This window comes from Euprymna scolopes, chromosome 10 (genome assembly GCF_053919585.1).
Source record: "Euprymna scolopes isolate OS-2025 chromosome 10, ASM5391958v1, whole genome shotgun sequence".
Lineage (NCBI taxonomy): Eukaryota > Metazoa > Mollusca > Cephalopoda > Sepiida > Sepiolidae > Euprymna > Euprymna scolopes.
Window position 1 is genome coordinate 96236909 of NC_136491.1, and position 17166 is coordinate 96254074.

Consider the following 17166-nt stretch of genomic DNA (forward strand, 5'->3'; position numbering starts at 1 on the left):
TGTGAGAAAACAGGATCAGGGCAGCCCATTCCACCTTTGGTTGCCTCAACAGCTGCATATTTAACAACCACGCATTGAAATTAGCCACTAAAATCATGGTCTTCAAGGTAGTAGTACTCTCTACACTTCTGTATGCTTGTGAAACATGAACCTTATACAGAAGCGGTACAAAAGACGTGGAATGCTTCCAGCAACAAAAACTGAAGCAAATTTTGTATATCACCAGGGAGAGCCACACCACTAATGTGGAGGTACTGGACAGGACTAAAATGATCAGCATTGAGGCAACCATCATTCACCATTGTCTCCGTTGGACAGGTCACATCAGTAAGATGGATCCTTCCAGACTACCGAAAAAAATATTTTATGGTGAGCTCGCCAGCGGGACTCTACCACGAGGAGCACCTAAACGACGCTATAAAGACTAATTAAAGCACACCCTGGCAATAACTAACATCGACACTTCCTCATGGCAACAGTCTGCAGCGGAGGAGCCTGGCCCACAAAGGTGCCATGGATTTTGAGGAGAAAAGGAGACAATATGAAAAGGCTAGAGAAAGAAGAAAAGCCCCTGTTCCCTGCCTACACTCTCTTGCAAATACTGCCCGCGACTCTTCTACCACCGATTTTAGCCTTGCAAACCATGTAAAGTATAGGAATCTTAGAAGATAGGGGGCAGATGATGAATCTGACACTCGGACACGAGTGGCCACTGCTGCCGATATATATGTTGCAATATTTTTGCCTTATAATGGGGAATGATCCCGCACAGTCGGGAGATTCTATTTATAAACGATGCTGCTAGGAACTGACAAATCGAATTAATTCACGTTCTGCTAACTACCAATCGGAAACCAGAATTGCTCCATAAGTATTAAACCTTTTCTGTAGCAATTTCGCATATGTTTTCTTTGTGTCAACATGGGAAAAATCTTTTGCTCTGTGAATTCCAACTCGAGAACTGTCTACTGAGAACCAGTCACCTCCAGGATTTGTGTAAAACAACTAACCATCAGAAACTGTTTTGTCTACCGAGAACCAGTCACGTCCAGGCCTTTTGTAGAACAACTATCGGAAACTGTTCTGAAACTAAACATGGCTTACAACTCTATTGTGCATTTAGGCAGCATGTTTTCATTCAGACAAATATTGTTAAATAGCACTGAGTGTTTTTGCTTAATGATCTCTTTTGTAATTTTTCGAATTGTCATTCTTATGTCTCGGTCGAATTTGTGTAGGAAAGTTCCGTAGTCATTTTCGTCCATCTGATTTTTTTTGGGGGAAGGGGGGTGCAAGTGTGTGTATATATATATATATATATATATATATATATATATATATATATATATATATATATGCTGACAGTTTTTCTCCGACTTTTAACCTTGGTCATCTTTTCAAAACTAAGGTCAATAGGCATCTCCTGTTTTTGCAATAATCATCTTTCGTTCTTGTTAGCGCCTTACAATAAATGGCTTCACGCTCTGTTTGGAGCAATTTCCATAAAAAAAAAAATCTCTCAAAACTTTCATAAAAAGCCGGTTCTGTTTACATTTTTTTACTTTTGACACCTGGTTGAAATATTATTTAAATCTTCAAATCATATATATATATATATATATATATATATATATATATATTTATATATAAAATGCATGTGTGTATATATACTATCAGGAGGGGTGCTCGACCTTGTCGGTCATAAAATACACTTAAACATATTTTTATTCATGCAGATTTCTTATGACTTATTGCAGAACTAGTTATCAATTGAATATTATATTGTACCTAATATACAACTACTGATTTCAAAAATAAAAATTAAAAAAATGTCTTGGGTGCTATCAGTTAGAATCGAAACCAAAACATTTAGCACTCCAACCACACTTCCTCATTTATTGCTCTAGTTGTATTTGCTACCGTTTGAGCTAACCCGACAGATAGACAATGAATTTATAAATTAAATCACTTGTAGCTATGATTAGTTTTCGCATAACATGAAAAATGTTCATTTCAACTTGTCAACATATTTCTGTACACATTATTCATCAATTCAAACAAAGATTTTCCTCGATATAAACCATCCTTTGTGTATGATTACTATTTCCTGTTAATTTCAGTGTAATGTGACCAGTAGTTCATACATCCATTGCTGTATTTATATAGATTAATAAAGTGTTAGATTTAAAATAATACCATTCTATAATTAAATAAAAATTTCGAAAAAAAAAAAAAAAAAGAAATTACACATGATTCTAGAAGAGTCGCAAGTAAATGCACGTTTACTCCAAAAATGTTGGAAAGAATACACATTCAAGAAGAATTTTAAAAGAAAATGGATGATCAGAGATGTCAAATTAGTTTGATTAAATAATTTTGGAAAAAAAGTATATTACACATGAGGAGTCGAAAGTAAAACACGAATACTCCAAGTCAAACATAGAGGAAATGTCCAGCAAAAAATTGTTAAAAGAAACGAATAATAATGTAAAGAGCACTGTAAAAAGTTTAAGGTATAAAAGTCAAGATTTTATGAAATAAACATCACTGAAAATCAGGTTAAACATTGAAATACTGAATGCCACTTTTCACTATATATATATATATATATATATATATAGGGTAGTCTGGTGTTTGAGAACATCCCTAATTTTACCAATTCTTTCTTGTATATTAACTTTTACTTTTTCTTACAGACAATCAATCATGAGGGATAATAATTTGCAAATTGCAACATTTCTTAAAGTCGCCCAATCCTTTGTTTTAAAAATTCGCAAAGAGTTAGAAGATAATAATGGCGACATTTCTCCTGTTGCTAAACGTAAAAGTACGAGCCACACTCTGGCAGCACTACAACACACGAGTTTATTCAACTAGTTAAGAATTTCATTGACGAGTGCCTCCAGAGGTCAATGAGGTAAATTGCAAAAGATCTCTGTGTCTCTGAAGCCACAATTCGAAGTTCTATCCATGAGAATCTTCGATACAAGTCCTATGTGATGAAGAGAGACCAGTTTATGTCCGAGACCACCGAAGAAAATTGTTTGGTGAGATCCAAGAGACTTTTAAACAAACTGAAACATCCTTCTGAACAAGACATGGTTTGTCTTCTTTTTTTTTTTTTCTGATAAAACGAACTTTGACCAGAACCAAAAGATAAACAGAAGGAATGACAGATGGGTATGTGCTGACTCCTCTGAATTTTCAAGAGTTATGCACACAAAATTTCTTGCAACTGCTATGATTTGGGGTTGTTAGCAATGGAGGGCATAAGATGCCACCACATTTCTTTCCACAAGGAGTAAGAGTCAATTCTGTTGTTTACATTGATGTCCTGGGTACTGTTGTTGTGTCATGGCTTGATAGATTAAGAAATGAAAGACTCTACATTCTTCCAAAAGACTCTGCAACATCACATAAGGCTCAAACCACTCAAGAATGGTTAGCAAAACATTTTCATGATAACATTACTCTCAATTTGTGGCTTTCAAACTCTCCAGACCTTAGTCCATTGGACGTTGTTGAGAGAGATGTTAATAGATATCCTCGCAACACCAAAGATTCTCTGAAAGCATCCATAGTCAAGGTAATGCACAACATCATCTTATAAGCACCTGCCAAAGATTTAGGTCTCGAATAGAAGCTGTTATTGAAACGGAGGGAGATTTCATTGAATGAAATTATTAAGATTGTCGCTTATGTACGAATGTCATCTAATTTAATTTACAGATGTGTTCTTGTTTGTAGTTTTATTATTCTTAAAAATGTAATAAATGTCATCAAACACTGGATGCACCATGCAAAGTGTTATAATATAATTTAGAAATCCAGTATAGCATAGAATTAAAAACAAACAAAAAAAACTTTGTTTATAATTCAAATTTTCAGTAATATGACATCTTATTCGGGGTTTCTTTTATTTTTTTTTTTCATCCTTTTATATGCCAACACTCAAACAGAAGAGTAAAGTGTGTATGCTGTAGTTTCAACAGATATTTTTAATGTTTAAATCTTGAGGAGATCCCTCGTTCATTGTACTGGTTTTCTAGATTACAGATTTATTCAAATTTAAACAACGCTTCCAAAGAAAAAAAAAAAAAAAAATCCATATACATAGTGTTGGGACGATTAATCAGAACTTTTTTAAGGGATTGGAATCAGTATCGGAATTGGTCAAAAATTGTGTCTATTTTCCAATGCCAAAAACGATTCCTTTTAATTATCTTTTTTATTTGATTTTGTTTAAAACAAAATCTTCCAATACTGGTAATAAGAACAAAAAAAAAAAAAAAATATATATATTTATTGATTAAACTGTCAGTAAAGCTTAAATCTATAGTTCATCCCCACACAAATTTGTTTTTACATTTGAGAAAATATCTGCACATTTAATAAAATGTGTTTTTTATGGTAATCAGGGGAAAATAACAAATTTATGGTTAACTATTTAGAAATTCATAAAAACTGGAATCAGTAATTTAGTATGGAATTGGGGAAAATATTGGAATCGTCCCATCACTAATATATATTATATAAGGTGAATAACATATTTGAGGCCAGATTCAAAGAATAAAAATGTAAAGTTTAAAGAATAAAAATCAAAAGATTTTATGAACAGAGCGAAAAATCATGTTAAAGCATTGAAATAATGAATGACATCATATATATATATATATATGGTGCATAACGTATTTGAAGACAGTTTTATACGTACACAAAAAAGACTAATGTATGCACAAACGATATTGGTGGGGAGTTCCATACATTAACACGAAACAATCTGGAAAATTAATTTCTTTTGTAATTCCAATTGCTTTTCATTGCTTGTGTTAATTGCTTCATCTGTTATTTTATTTATCTCCTCTCTAGGGAGTTAGGGTTAGGTGTGGGTTTGATGGAAGTGTTTCTGTGGAATGAACTGGATTTTTAGTCCGTATTGTTAACCACTTAGCCACCGTTAACCTTGTATTTGCATTCTTGTTATGCTTTTGTGTTGTAGGTATTTTATTGTGACATGCCGACTTTGAATTTGGATCTCAAAGAATTTCATGTTGGTAAGGGTGATGCGTTGAAAAGCAATGGAATCGATTACAGACGGATATGAAGAACATGAAGACAACTAAATCAGGCAAAAGTAAAAAAAAAAGAAAGTTTGTTGTTTGTTTGTTTTTTGGTGTTTCTTTTGATTCTTCATCAACATCCACAAAAGACGAAATACTTTGCAATAGAACAACAGAACACAACAACACAATGACGCACGGAAGCAGAAGACGAAAAAGAGGAATGAAAATGTAAGAGAAAAGGAGAATATTTTTGTGAAGTTAGGTTTCTAAATTTTTGGGATGAGGATGGATGTTATTTGTATTATTCGAACTAATGTTCTCATCTTCAGTGTTATACTCACAACGTTTTGGCCGGTGTAACCTCGGACATTCTTCAGGTATATTTTGTCAAACTCTGGAATTTGGTGCCATGTTGTTTATATTCAATTTTGATAATATTATACCATTATTTTTTTATTTTATTTTCTTTTTTTTTTTTTTAGAACTGTGCTGTAAACGTTGCTTCATTTCTTAAATACACTTGTATTTTCGTTGATAGACTTATTGCTAAACCTACAATCGATAAAATTATGAATCTGATTTATGATTGAAGGATGCGTGATTGGACTTTGGGTTTATATATATTGGATTGGCGTTATCCTTTAAATATCAAAAAGATATTTTTTCGGACTACTGTTCTCATCTTGAGTGTTATTCTCACAAAGTTTCGTCCAATGTAATCTCGGATCTTACTCAGGTGTAGCTTGTCAAACTCAGAAATCTGCATGGAATTTCGAACAGAACCTTTTATTTAATCAACGGGAGTAGCATGCTCTTGTTCTGTCAGCCATTATCAGGCAGAAGTCTTACATATTCATAATTATATTTCTTAATATCGACAGTGGTAAGGATTGAACTTTCAACCACCAGAACTGAATGTCACATAGAACTGAATTAGGCTCGGTACTTTATCTATTACATCACGGCTGAAGAATGAAAGCAAGCTACCCCCCCCCCCTCAGAGTTTTATTCAAAATTCTGTGCATATTCCCGAGTTTGACCTGATCAAAACGTTGTGAAAATAACACTCAAGATGAGAGCAGTAGTCTGAATAATTCAAATGATACAAATTATCAAGATGTCTTTCAAGTTTGTTAGCCATTTAAGAACTGAAGAGGATAGATGAGTTTTCAAATGAAAAGCAAATAAGAAAGATCGAATGATTAACTTATGTTGCAATGATAAATTTCTGACTAATATTTTAGATGAAAAGGACTATCCTCCACTTCGTGATAAAGACTAGTATTTATTTGTACATAAGCAAAAATATATATACTTTCATCTCCTCACACAAAAGCTAGTGAGTAAAATACATATCAAGTTTAGTCTCCAGATGAGATCATTTCAAGTGATGAGGGAGAAGCGAGAAAGCAAATAGCAAGTCAGACAATCATCTCAGACTTACTGTCGCCTGAAATCAATTCCGAAAAAAAATTGTCTACTGCATGATAAAATGTCAAAAAGTTTTTCTGTTTTGTTTTTAGGTCATCAGAAATGATAATAATCAAACTACTGATATAAGTTTATGGTTTTATATGAATACTTTAGTCATATATCTAAATAAATAGCGAGTACGAACACTGGAGCATTTTCATTACTTTTTTGGAAGGGAAAATGCACACTAGTATAAAAGAAATTAAGCATTGGACTGAACAATTAATTTTATTATAATTTTATTAAAAATTAAATCTGAATTTTCAGAGGAAAAATCGAGATCATTTGATTATATGTATAGATTACTTAGTCTCATCAGAATATACAATGCAGATCAATTCTTGTTTATCGTATTGTGTTTATGATTGAGTAGAGATCAATGATTTTCTTTGATCGATCATTCTCAGCTATTGATTCCAGACGTTAATGAGTGACGCTAGAAAGTTTTGATTGAATGGAAAATTAAAAATATATTTTCGATGAAATCTTATTAGTTGACTCATTCACAATATAGTTCATTGCATTTTCATTGTGGATTAGTGATACATCAAAACAATTTTTGTTGATGACTATGTGTGTGCGTGTGTATATATATATATATATATATATATATATATAAGGGAGAAAGCTATGAAAATATATTTATGGCAATTAAGCTACACAAAGGCTTCACGTTTTATCCCTGAAGAGAATCGTAAGGTTAAAATGCATGGAATCCATGTCACTGTGTGGTTTTATATATAGGTGGTGTTAGTCTAGCTTGTTAACAAATCAGATTCATTGTTATTCCCTTCCACGGGTTAATGTTTTCATTATTCAATAGCAGGGTTCTTCTCAAAAAAGGTTTGGCTACTTTTTACTTTTTCTTTTGTTCCATTTTGAACAGAGGTGACATACCTCTTTGTGTCCGTGCCAAATTAATAAATGGCCTTATTTTAACATGTTTGTTCTTCGAGTAGGTGTTGGTTTAGTTTAGTTTTTTATTTGATTATTTTATTTGCTTTTCATATGCATTGTTATCGTTAAGTAAAGTTTATTTTGTGTATATAGTTATTTGTTATTTCGTTTCTACAGCTCAATAGGTTTAGTGGATCTTTTAAAGTTTAGAATTTAAAATTTGTCAGTTAGACATAATTTACACGTCACATAATTTTTGTACATGTACTGGCTTGCCATACTATTTTAACTATTGTTGGTGAGCGTTCACTTTCTTTGACCTCTCAGTAATGGGTCACTAGTGCTGCTTTTATTCATTGTTTGTTTTATTATTAAATAAACATTTATAGTTGTATTATCTGATTTTAAAATCTAATCAGAGGTAAACCACAATATGTGCTAAAGAAAGTCAGAACAACAAGTATTATGCGGTTATGAACTCCTTAGATTTTAAAATCAGATAAATGCTTTTGGTTAGACATTTGTTTTGTAGTGGAAAAAGTGCACGAGTTCTGCAGTTGCAGCTTTTCTCTTTATTATTAACTTGTTTCTATTTAAGCGATTTTTATTAGGATTTGGGTTATTACTAGTGTTGAGATGATTACTCCGAATCGGGAATCAGAAAACTTGACAAATTTGGGAGTATTGGAATTGGTATCGAAAAATTGGTGCCTATTTTCCAATGCCAAAACGATTCTTTTAATTGTCTTTTTGTATTTGATTTTGTTTAAACCATAATCTAACATTGCTGGTAATAATGACAAAATAATAAATATTTATTGATTTTAAAGTTAAAATCTATAGATCATCCTCCACAAGTCTAATTTTACATTTAGGAAAATATCTGCATATTTGACATGTCTTTTTTTACAGAAATTGAGGAAAATAACAATTTGATAGTTAAATATTTAAAGATTTATAAAGAATTGGAATCGGTAATTGTATTGGAATCAGGAATTTAGTACTGAATTGGTAATTATATTGGAATCGTGGAAAATATTGGAATTGTCCCATGACTAGTTATTAATATTTCTAGTGGTTATATTTTTGTCATCTATAGTGATATTTTTATTGTCGCTACATTGGTCACTTTTTTACGCGTTATTTTCTTTTCTTTACTATCATTTAGTGGCTTGTTATTGTTTACTTTAATTATCATTTTTAAGTTTTTGCAGCAATTGTAGGACAGTTTTAGGTAATTTTTGTTGACTATTTTGTACAAGTTGTTACTTATAGGGAAGTGTTTTTCTTAGGATGTGATTTGGGAGATCATTAATGTAGATCAGGAAGAGAGTTGGGCCCAGGTGGAACCATGAGGGACTCCAGCATTAATACTGTAAGCTTCTGATTTCTGCCCATCAACCACTACTTTAATGAACCTATCAATGAGAAATGATTTAATAACTGGAAAGATATTTCCAGTAATACAGTAGCTGGAAATTTTGTGGAGTAGACATTTATGGCATACTCTATCAAAAGCTTTTGACATGTCAAGAGCAATTGCCCTAGAAAGGCAGCTTTTGTTGAGATTTGCTCATTGTATGAGATATAACTTAGCACATCTGCTGTAGATCTAGCAGAACAGAAACCATATTGCATGTCACTAAGGAGGTTATTTTTACTACTTCTCTATTTAACACAGATTCCAGCAACTTACTCATGATGCACAGAAGACTGATTGGTCTGTATTGAGAGGGAGATGACCGATCACCTGAATTTTTAAATGCAGGGCATGCTGATGAGGTTTTCTAGGATGTTGGAAAGCAATTCTTCTTAAGACAACGCTTAAACAGCTTTGTAAGTATGGGAGCAAATTCTGGTTGAAGCTTTTTGAGCACTATAATTGGAATGCCGTCAGAACCAGTTGCTTTACTGGAATTAAGGTTTTTGATTAGCTTGGCAACATCACGCACAGATATATGTATGTTGTATAACATGTTTTCAGATATAGGAGGGAATAGGAGGGGGGGTCTTGGCCGCATAGGGTAGAATTAGCTGCAAAGAATTTGGCTTTGTCTGATGCTGACGAGATTACCTCAGGTCCATTGATGATGGTTGGGATAGAGCACACGGTGGTAAAATAAATTCTTATGAGAGTGTTTAACTGCTTCAGGAGCTAAGTATTATTTCATACATCCATATGCAGGGAACTACAGACAAATTTATATTTAATTGACAACTAAATATTTTCGTTTACTAGCCAAATAGAAAAGTTACTGTCCAAACCCATACGATTTTTGGAATATGACATCTTCATTCTATGATGAGTATGTACATCATAAAGACTTGTCTGTATTTTTTTGTTTTTCAAATAAGCGTGATTCTATATATGCACCAAATTTTATGTCAAGACTTAAAGGTTTTAACATTCAAAATTTTTCAGCCGTCATTAAAAAAAGAGTAAATTGTTCTATTAAACTTATTATTTAAATGAATTTTTTGACTTTGCTTGTTTTATTATAAAAAAAGGTTGAAAAGACAAAATAATCACAATCACCAAAAGATAAGCGTTTTATTATTTTTAGTTGCCACTTGGAAAAATCACTCGCAAATGTGACTGTTTCATGTGCAACATAAGGCCCTGATATGAAATGTTATAGATATAACATTTGTTCATTTTCAGATATGTTTTATGATTGATGGAGGGGGTGATTGGAGTTTAGGTTCGGTTATATTGGATTGGTATCATCCATTAAATATAAAAAGGATATTTTTGTAATTAATCCAATTTAATCTTTAAATTTTCTATAATTGTGTCTATCTGAACTTGATTAGATAATTTATTCTTAAAATATATCGTTTACTTTTATAAAGAGTTTTTATTGATTTAGTTTTTGAAATATTTTTTGTCAATAAATTAATAATGTGAAGGGAGATATTAAGACTGTTTTATATTTGTAGATTTGAATTAAATTTTTTTTATTCTTGTCTCTAGTTAAATCTTATGATTTTAAAATATTTTCATACTCGAGATATTTCTTCCTTTTCCTTTGTAGTTATTACATATTTTTTTGCCACCCTCAAAAGAAAGCAATGACAATTTTAAGTTTCGTTTTTAACATCTGATTATAAGCCAATGTAAACCAGATCATATTTCTTTTTCTTTAATTTCATTTTAATTTATTTATATTATTGTTGTCCTATTGGTTATATTTTTAGAGCGATATTGTAAATGGTGCTTGACTTCTTAAATTATGACTTTTCCCATTTTCGTTGCTAGAGTTATTGTTAAGCTTATGTTCAATAGAATTGAAAGTCTGTTTTATGAGGGAGATGATTTGACTTTGTGTTTACGTATATTGGATTAGCATTATCTTTTATATATTAATGAGGTGGGATATTGAAAACTATTCTATATTTAAAAATGCAATTATTTTGTAGATTTCAATTAAATTACTTCTCTTTCTCATCTGTAGTAAAGTAGCTAAACCTTACAATTCTAAACCATTTTCATACTTGGGCTGTTTAGTTACTTTCCTTTGTAGGTATTGCATACTTTTCTTGTCATTCCCCAAAGAATAACAAACAACATTATGATGCATGACTTTTGTTTTTCCACTCACCCTGTATGTCCCAGTATGTAGGCATAGGTTTTGCCTTACAGTTGAATAGCATTGAAACATCATCTGGTGATTGGGAGAGGAAAGAAAAGGGAGATAATAATGTGTGAAATAATTTTTTTTTTTTTTTTTTTACTTGGAGAACATGAATCATTGTAGAAAAATGAAAAAAAAAACAAAAAAAAAAATGAAATAAATAATAAAAATTCCTTAATGTAAAAATCAAAGTTTTGAAGGTAATGTGTGTAAACATAGTTGGAGAAATGCCTGCCTTCTGAATAAACAAAACGGATCAATGAATAAGGATTGTCCACAAATTTAAATCGTCACATGTTTGCAGTTTAAAAACTGAGGACAAACAGATTGAGAAAAATTCAACGAAAGCACAAAAGAGTAATGCAAATAAGAAAACAAGCAAGGAGAGTGATAAAATAGGAGAGAGAGAGAGAGCCCAAGAGGAGTAACGAGAACAAAAATTTGAAAGGGGGTGGTATGAAAATAAAAAAGAAACAAACAAAAAATATGGTTGGAAACAAAACCATGTTTTTGCTTTTTTTTAAATTCGTGCAAAACAATAAAGATATCTCTTTATTTATGAACTCAAAATAATCTCTAAAAAGTCAGATATATGAAACAAAGCAAACCAGGAGTTTGCAGCAAATAGTTTCTGATCAAACTGATCCTTAATATAACTCCCACCAATAGTTTCAGTTTCACAAATTTGTTAATTTAACGGCGGGGCTGGTTGTAAAATACACTTAAATATTTTAATTCAAGCATATTTCATATTTATTATAAGAGAAAATTCTCTATTGGATATTATATTGTACCTAAAAACAAACAAAAATGACTTGGTTACCATCAGTTAGAATCAAAACCGAAACATTTAGTCCTCCAGACATGTTCCTTACTGTTTGAGCTATCAACAGATAGATGAGAAAGATTTAAAATTAAACCACTTCACACTATGAATGAATTTGCGCATGCACAAAAGTAATAAAAATATGTTGGCAAGTTGAAATGAACATTTTTGCATTTCAACTTGCCAATGTATTTCTATACGCTTTATCCATCCAAACAAAGATTTACTTGTCATAAATCATTCTCGGCGTATGATTAATATTTCCTGTTAATTTCAGTGTTATGTGACCAGTAGTTTAAGAATTTATCGGTTAAATATTTTCACACAGACATACATCTACTGTTTTATTTATATAGATTTTTTTTAGGTGAAAATATAGAATAGTTAATGAAGAATCAGCTCCATCTACAATATATGTAATGGCTTTCTAAATAACATTATTTCAGCACGGTCAATAAACTTCAGAAAATTTAGAAAGCCATTCTTTACTGCGGGGTTTGTTAACTTTCACCTAACAATTTAATAAAGAATGGAATGCATTAAAGTTTATGATTTATGTAGACGGTTTATCATGAATGTTTATTGGAAGCAATCTTGTGGCAATGTGTTTCGCAGATAGGTTGTTGGAAAGAAACTCTGTTCATGGAAATTACCCACAAGATTCTATTTTACCCATAACTGAATGGGCAGTGCAGGTTAATACCTTTTTTAAGAGTATTTAGTGTGTAAATAATACCACCATGGATTCAGTTGGATTTGTACTCCGCATGCCAATGCAATAGTCTGTGGAGATATTTTTAAGTGACTTTTAATGACAGATAAGTTCGTTTAACAACAGATCAGCTATTCATTTTAATAATATATCATCACTTAACAAGGTTAAAAGCCATTCGAGGATGAAGTTTAAGAAGATTAATAGTTTAATGATGGTGAATATTATGAGAAGCTTGAAAATATTGAATGGAATAAAAAAAAAAAAGTTATGACTTCTGCAAACAGTCAGATATTTATTTGGATCAGATTTGCCGATGATCATGTTGTTACTGAGATAATAACGGTTCCACAGATTGGAGGTTGTTGGAAAAAAACTGTGGTCATGGAAAAAGAACACAAGTTGCTAAGGCATACATAACTATGAAACATTGGAGGCTAATATCTTTCCTAAGAGTATTAGCATATAAATGACAATGGATCCAGTTGGATTTGAACTCAGCATAGCCGATTTAATAGTCTGTTATGGCATCCATTAAACCAATTATGCATCCTCAAATTAATTACTAGAAGTTCTGCTAACATTTTTTACTTAAAAGTTTTTTTCATTTTTCTCAAGAAATTTAACTAAAAAGTAAACTAATTGTAAATTATTTTGATGTCTGAACAGCTTTTCTACTTAGTACATGATGGGGTGCTCACACTGATTCAGCTTCGTTTGAATGTAAAAGTTTTTAGAGAATCAAATATATGAGCAGTTTTCAATTTCCTACATACAGCGTCTGGTATTTCAAAATGGTAACCGATCTGGTACTGATCAGTTTCAAGGATAAAGGGGTGGAAGAGTGTTAAGTGTTCTTTTTTTTTGTTTGTTTTTTTTTATATAACTATGAACAGTCCAAAAGAGAAATCCTTCTCAATCGAGGCAATCAAAAGCGTCCCTTTTTGGAGAGCATTTCATTAAAAAAACCGACTTCATGCCTAACGTTATCTTCATGGGGAAGGCAAGTAAATGGGGACCCAAATCTGGGATTCTTTGTTGCCTGAAATTGAAAGAAGATTACAGAGATGATCTGCAGGATATAATGTTGAGCATTTCACTTACAATTGCAGTGCACTAAGAGTTCCGCTGCAGTCAGAATTTTGGCACGTTGTTCAGTGTCCCGAATATTCAATTCATTCAAATCATCTTCATCAATGTCCGCAAATGTTTCCAGTTTGTCATATCCATTTAAGATGAAAATACTAGTTAGATGCTGGATAAAAAAAAAAAAAAATTAAAAAAGAAAGAAAAAATGAAATCCACTTTTAAAATTGATAACTCATATGTAAAAAAAAAAAATTAAAAAAAAAAAAAAAACAGATACAAAACATTCCTAATAAATGCTAAAGCAATTTCATAACCTTTCATTCCCTTTGGAAAAGATGGGATCGTCCAATCGCTGAAGATGCAATGCAAAGAACAATAATTCTCAAGTAGTCTCCGTATGATCCAAATTTGATATCTATATATTTTATTTATCTTCTTTCAAGCTTTGTTTAATGAAAGTGTTTCGGTTGAATGAACTGGATTCAAACTCGAATACCCAGGTTTTCAGTCTGTGTTGTTAACTATTTAAGTATCGTCACCCCCCTTACCATACTTGTTTATTTTTTGTTTACCTCTCCATCCGTTTCCTTGGTCAGAGTCAGAGTTCTGATTTACATTTTTGTTGTTTGGTAGATGGAAGCAGATTTCCACCCAAGAATAATGATATAACGGGTTATATTTGAAAGGGAATTAACTCCTTTATTGTTTTGCTGAAATAATGTGCATTTTGGAAAGCAGAGTTATGTCCCTTGCATTTGACAAGCCAACATTCAATGAACGCGACTACAATTAAGTTAATTCTTCTCCATTTCTTAATTCTTCAGATGCGGCACTTGCATTTCTCGTTTTCTTTCAGTGGAGGAGAAATCCTTCACAACTGAGACAATTTTTTATTTTTGTACCTTTTCTCCACGTTAAAAAACGACTCTGGTGTCTAACTCTGTCCAGTGGGGAGGCATTGTAAATAGGTACAATTAACTGCATCTTCATTGCACATTCTTTTTTAATTGTAAATATAGAATATTACGTAGGTGTAAAAGTTTTTTTTGTGAATATAAAATTTCATCTTGAAAAAAAACAAAAAAAAAAAAAAAAACTGTGCTTCTGAAAATCTTTATTCATAACAATTACGACCCTTGCTCTCTATAACTTGATTCCATCTATTAACGAGCTTATAAACGCCTTGTTTGTGTTATTCTTGAAGTCTTGAAGTGGAATATGGATCTAACTCATGTTTAGTCTCCTCTCATGATATCAAAAAGGCCATTTAACTGATTTTATAATCCTCGAAATAAGTGATAATCTGAAGCAGCTAGGTCAGAAGAATACGCAGGATGAGGAAAGATTTCCCAATCAAATTCTTCTTAGACATCTTTGGTCAGTAGGACTGTTTAAGAAATGGCATTATCATGATGGTAGATGAGTCCATTTTTTTTTTTTTATACCAAAGAAGGTCATTTTCAGGTCAACATGGCTGAGAAAAATATGGCCGATGCTTTAGTAATCTATAAGAAAAAAGTTACAAATTAATCATGGCGATAACATTATGTCTAAAATAATTTACAATGATTTAAAATGCCCCTAGTACAAACCGGCCAAAGCTTTTACATTGACTTGATAAATAATTATATTTATTGATCTACACAGAAGCGTTTTCATCCAATTTATTCTTTATATTTGTGCTTTATTAGGTTGGTGCAAAAATAACGTCGTTTTTTTAATGTTCAACTTCATATCAAAATACATTATTTTTGCACCAACCTAATATTACTCAGTTAAAAATCCAAGTTTTATTTCAACCCTTTCCAAATAAAACATTACTTGCGTAAAAATTGCAATTTTATTTGGAATGAACACTCCTTTTGTAACAGCAGTGACTGAGATCACATGAGTGACACTACGACTAGTGACAAAATGAAACCTCAAATTCAGATGGAAACAACGAGCGGACGATCACAACTTACATAGTGAAAGCACACAAAGAGAATCAAGTATCTCTACATTAAGCAAGAGAAATTGAAGAGGGCGGAGGGCAAACATTTACCTCTAATCCTATCCTTTGCATTAGTTCTTCAACATTACGAGGCTTAGACCGCTGGGAGTTTCGCCGTCTGTGTATCCTGTCTCTACGTTGGCACCGAGGAGTATCTTCTGTTACCATCTCAACATGGGAAAATCTAAAGGTTCCCAACCTGGCATTTAGCAGACCTTTCCATAGACCAGGTTGAACCATACTGATCACATTAATTATGTCACCTTTCTGAAATAAGAGAAAACATAAACGAAATTAAAAGACAAAGAAAAGTATATTACTAATCTAACAGATCTTGTTATGAAAATGAGAAGTTTTTTTTCATTCCAAAATAATTTGGCAGATGTTGATGATGGTTCATCAATTGATAATCTATATGTTAATACGATAGCGTGTGTTATTTTGTGTGTTACGCTTACATCTTTTTTCTTTCGAGTGACTGTCGTTTGATTGTTATGACCTTCCATTTCTTGTCATAAATAATTTTACCAAGAATTCTTCATGTTTGGGTTTCGATTTCGATTATAGCTTATGACACTCATTCTTTTATAAATAATTTTACTAAGAATTCTTCATAAGTTTTGGTTTCGGTTTCTATTATAGCTGAAGGAACTCAAGTTATATATTTTCTTCATAAGTTTTGATTTCGGTTTCGATTCAAGCTGATGCACCTAAGTCATATTGATATATTTTTTTTAGTTTTGAAATCACAACTTCATAATATATAAGAATCGATAGAAAATTGGCTCTATAATAGTATATACGAAATCTGCATAAATTAAAACGTCATATTATATATTTTCGTATTTAAGACTGGGCTACGTCGGGCGTTCCTGCTAGTAAACTAACAACACAAAAGCATGTATTACATCATATATATGTGTATGAGACGTTTTTGAACTTGTCAGTCTCATTTGTTTTTTTTTATTTTCCCTATGTTTAATTTTTTTCCATTCCTTTATACAGTCTGCCTCCACATTTCATTTTATGAAATACTAGCAGAGTGACCCGATGTTGCCCGGGATTGAATGATGATCAGCGAATGTTTCACACTCCTATATTTTATTGTCATAAAAATCGGTGAAATCACCCATTTTTCAATCAAATCTATTGATTGCCTGCTCTAGTTGGGGACCCATCGCAGTGCACTAGGAGGAAGCTAACATGGCTCTTGCAGCAAGTTAGTTCACAATACGATGTAGTGTACATTGCACTGTAGAGAATCTAATGTTGATTTTATAAAATTACTTTTTATATATAATAGATTAAAGTTTAAAATGCAAAAATTAAATATCATGATTTAATTGTGCTCTAAACAGAAACATTTATTTCGAACATGCACCCGTCATATGAAAGAACTTACTGCTAATTTTATAAGCCAGGCCTTTCGGCTTGTGTGATGATAAAACTTCTTAAATGAACTCGTAATGTTAGGCTAT

At 31.9% G+C, this 17166-nt stretch overlaps 1 protein-coding gene across 28 annotated transcripts in view; it reads right to left on the bottom strand.

Annotated features, from left to right (window-relative positions):
• The window catches only part of LOC145286154 (uncharacterized), an 811438-nt gene that overhangs the window by 25851 nt on the left and 768421 nt on the right, over nt 1-17166 (bottom strand). For 17 of the 28 annotated variants that reach the window (XM_080134924.1, XM_080134912.1, XM_080134921.1 and 14 more), the window contains 3 exons: nt 15740-15955; nt 13711-13861; nt 11036-11098 (listed from right to left, as the gene is read on the bottom strand). In XM_080134924.1, coding sequence (XP_079991050.1) covers nt 11036-11098; nt 13711-13861; nt 15740-15955 — 430 coding nt within the window. The remainder of the gene's footprint in view (nt 1-11035; nt 11099-13710; nt 13862-15739; nt 15956-17166) is intronic. The other 11 variants (XM_080134928.1, XM_080134927.1, XM_080134917.1 and 8 more) reach the window with 1 other exon arrangement.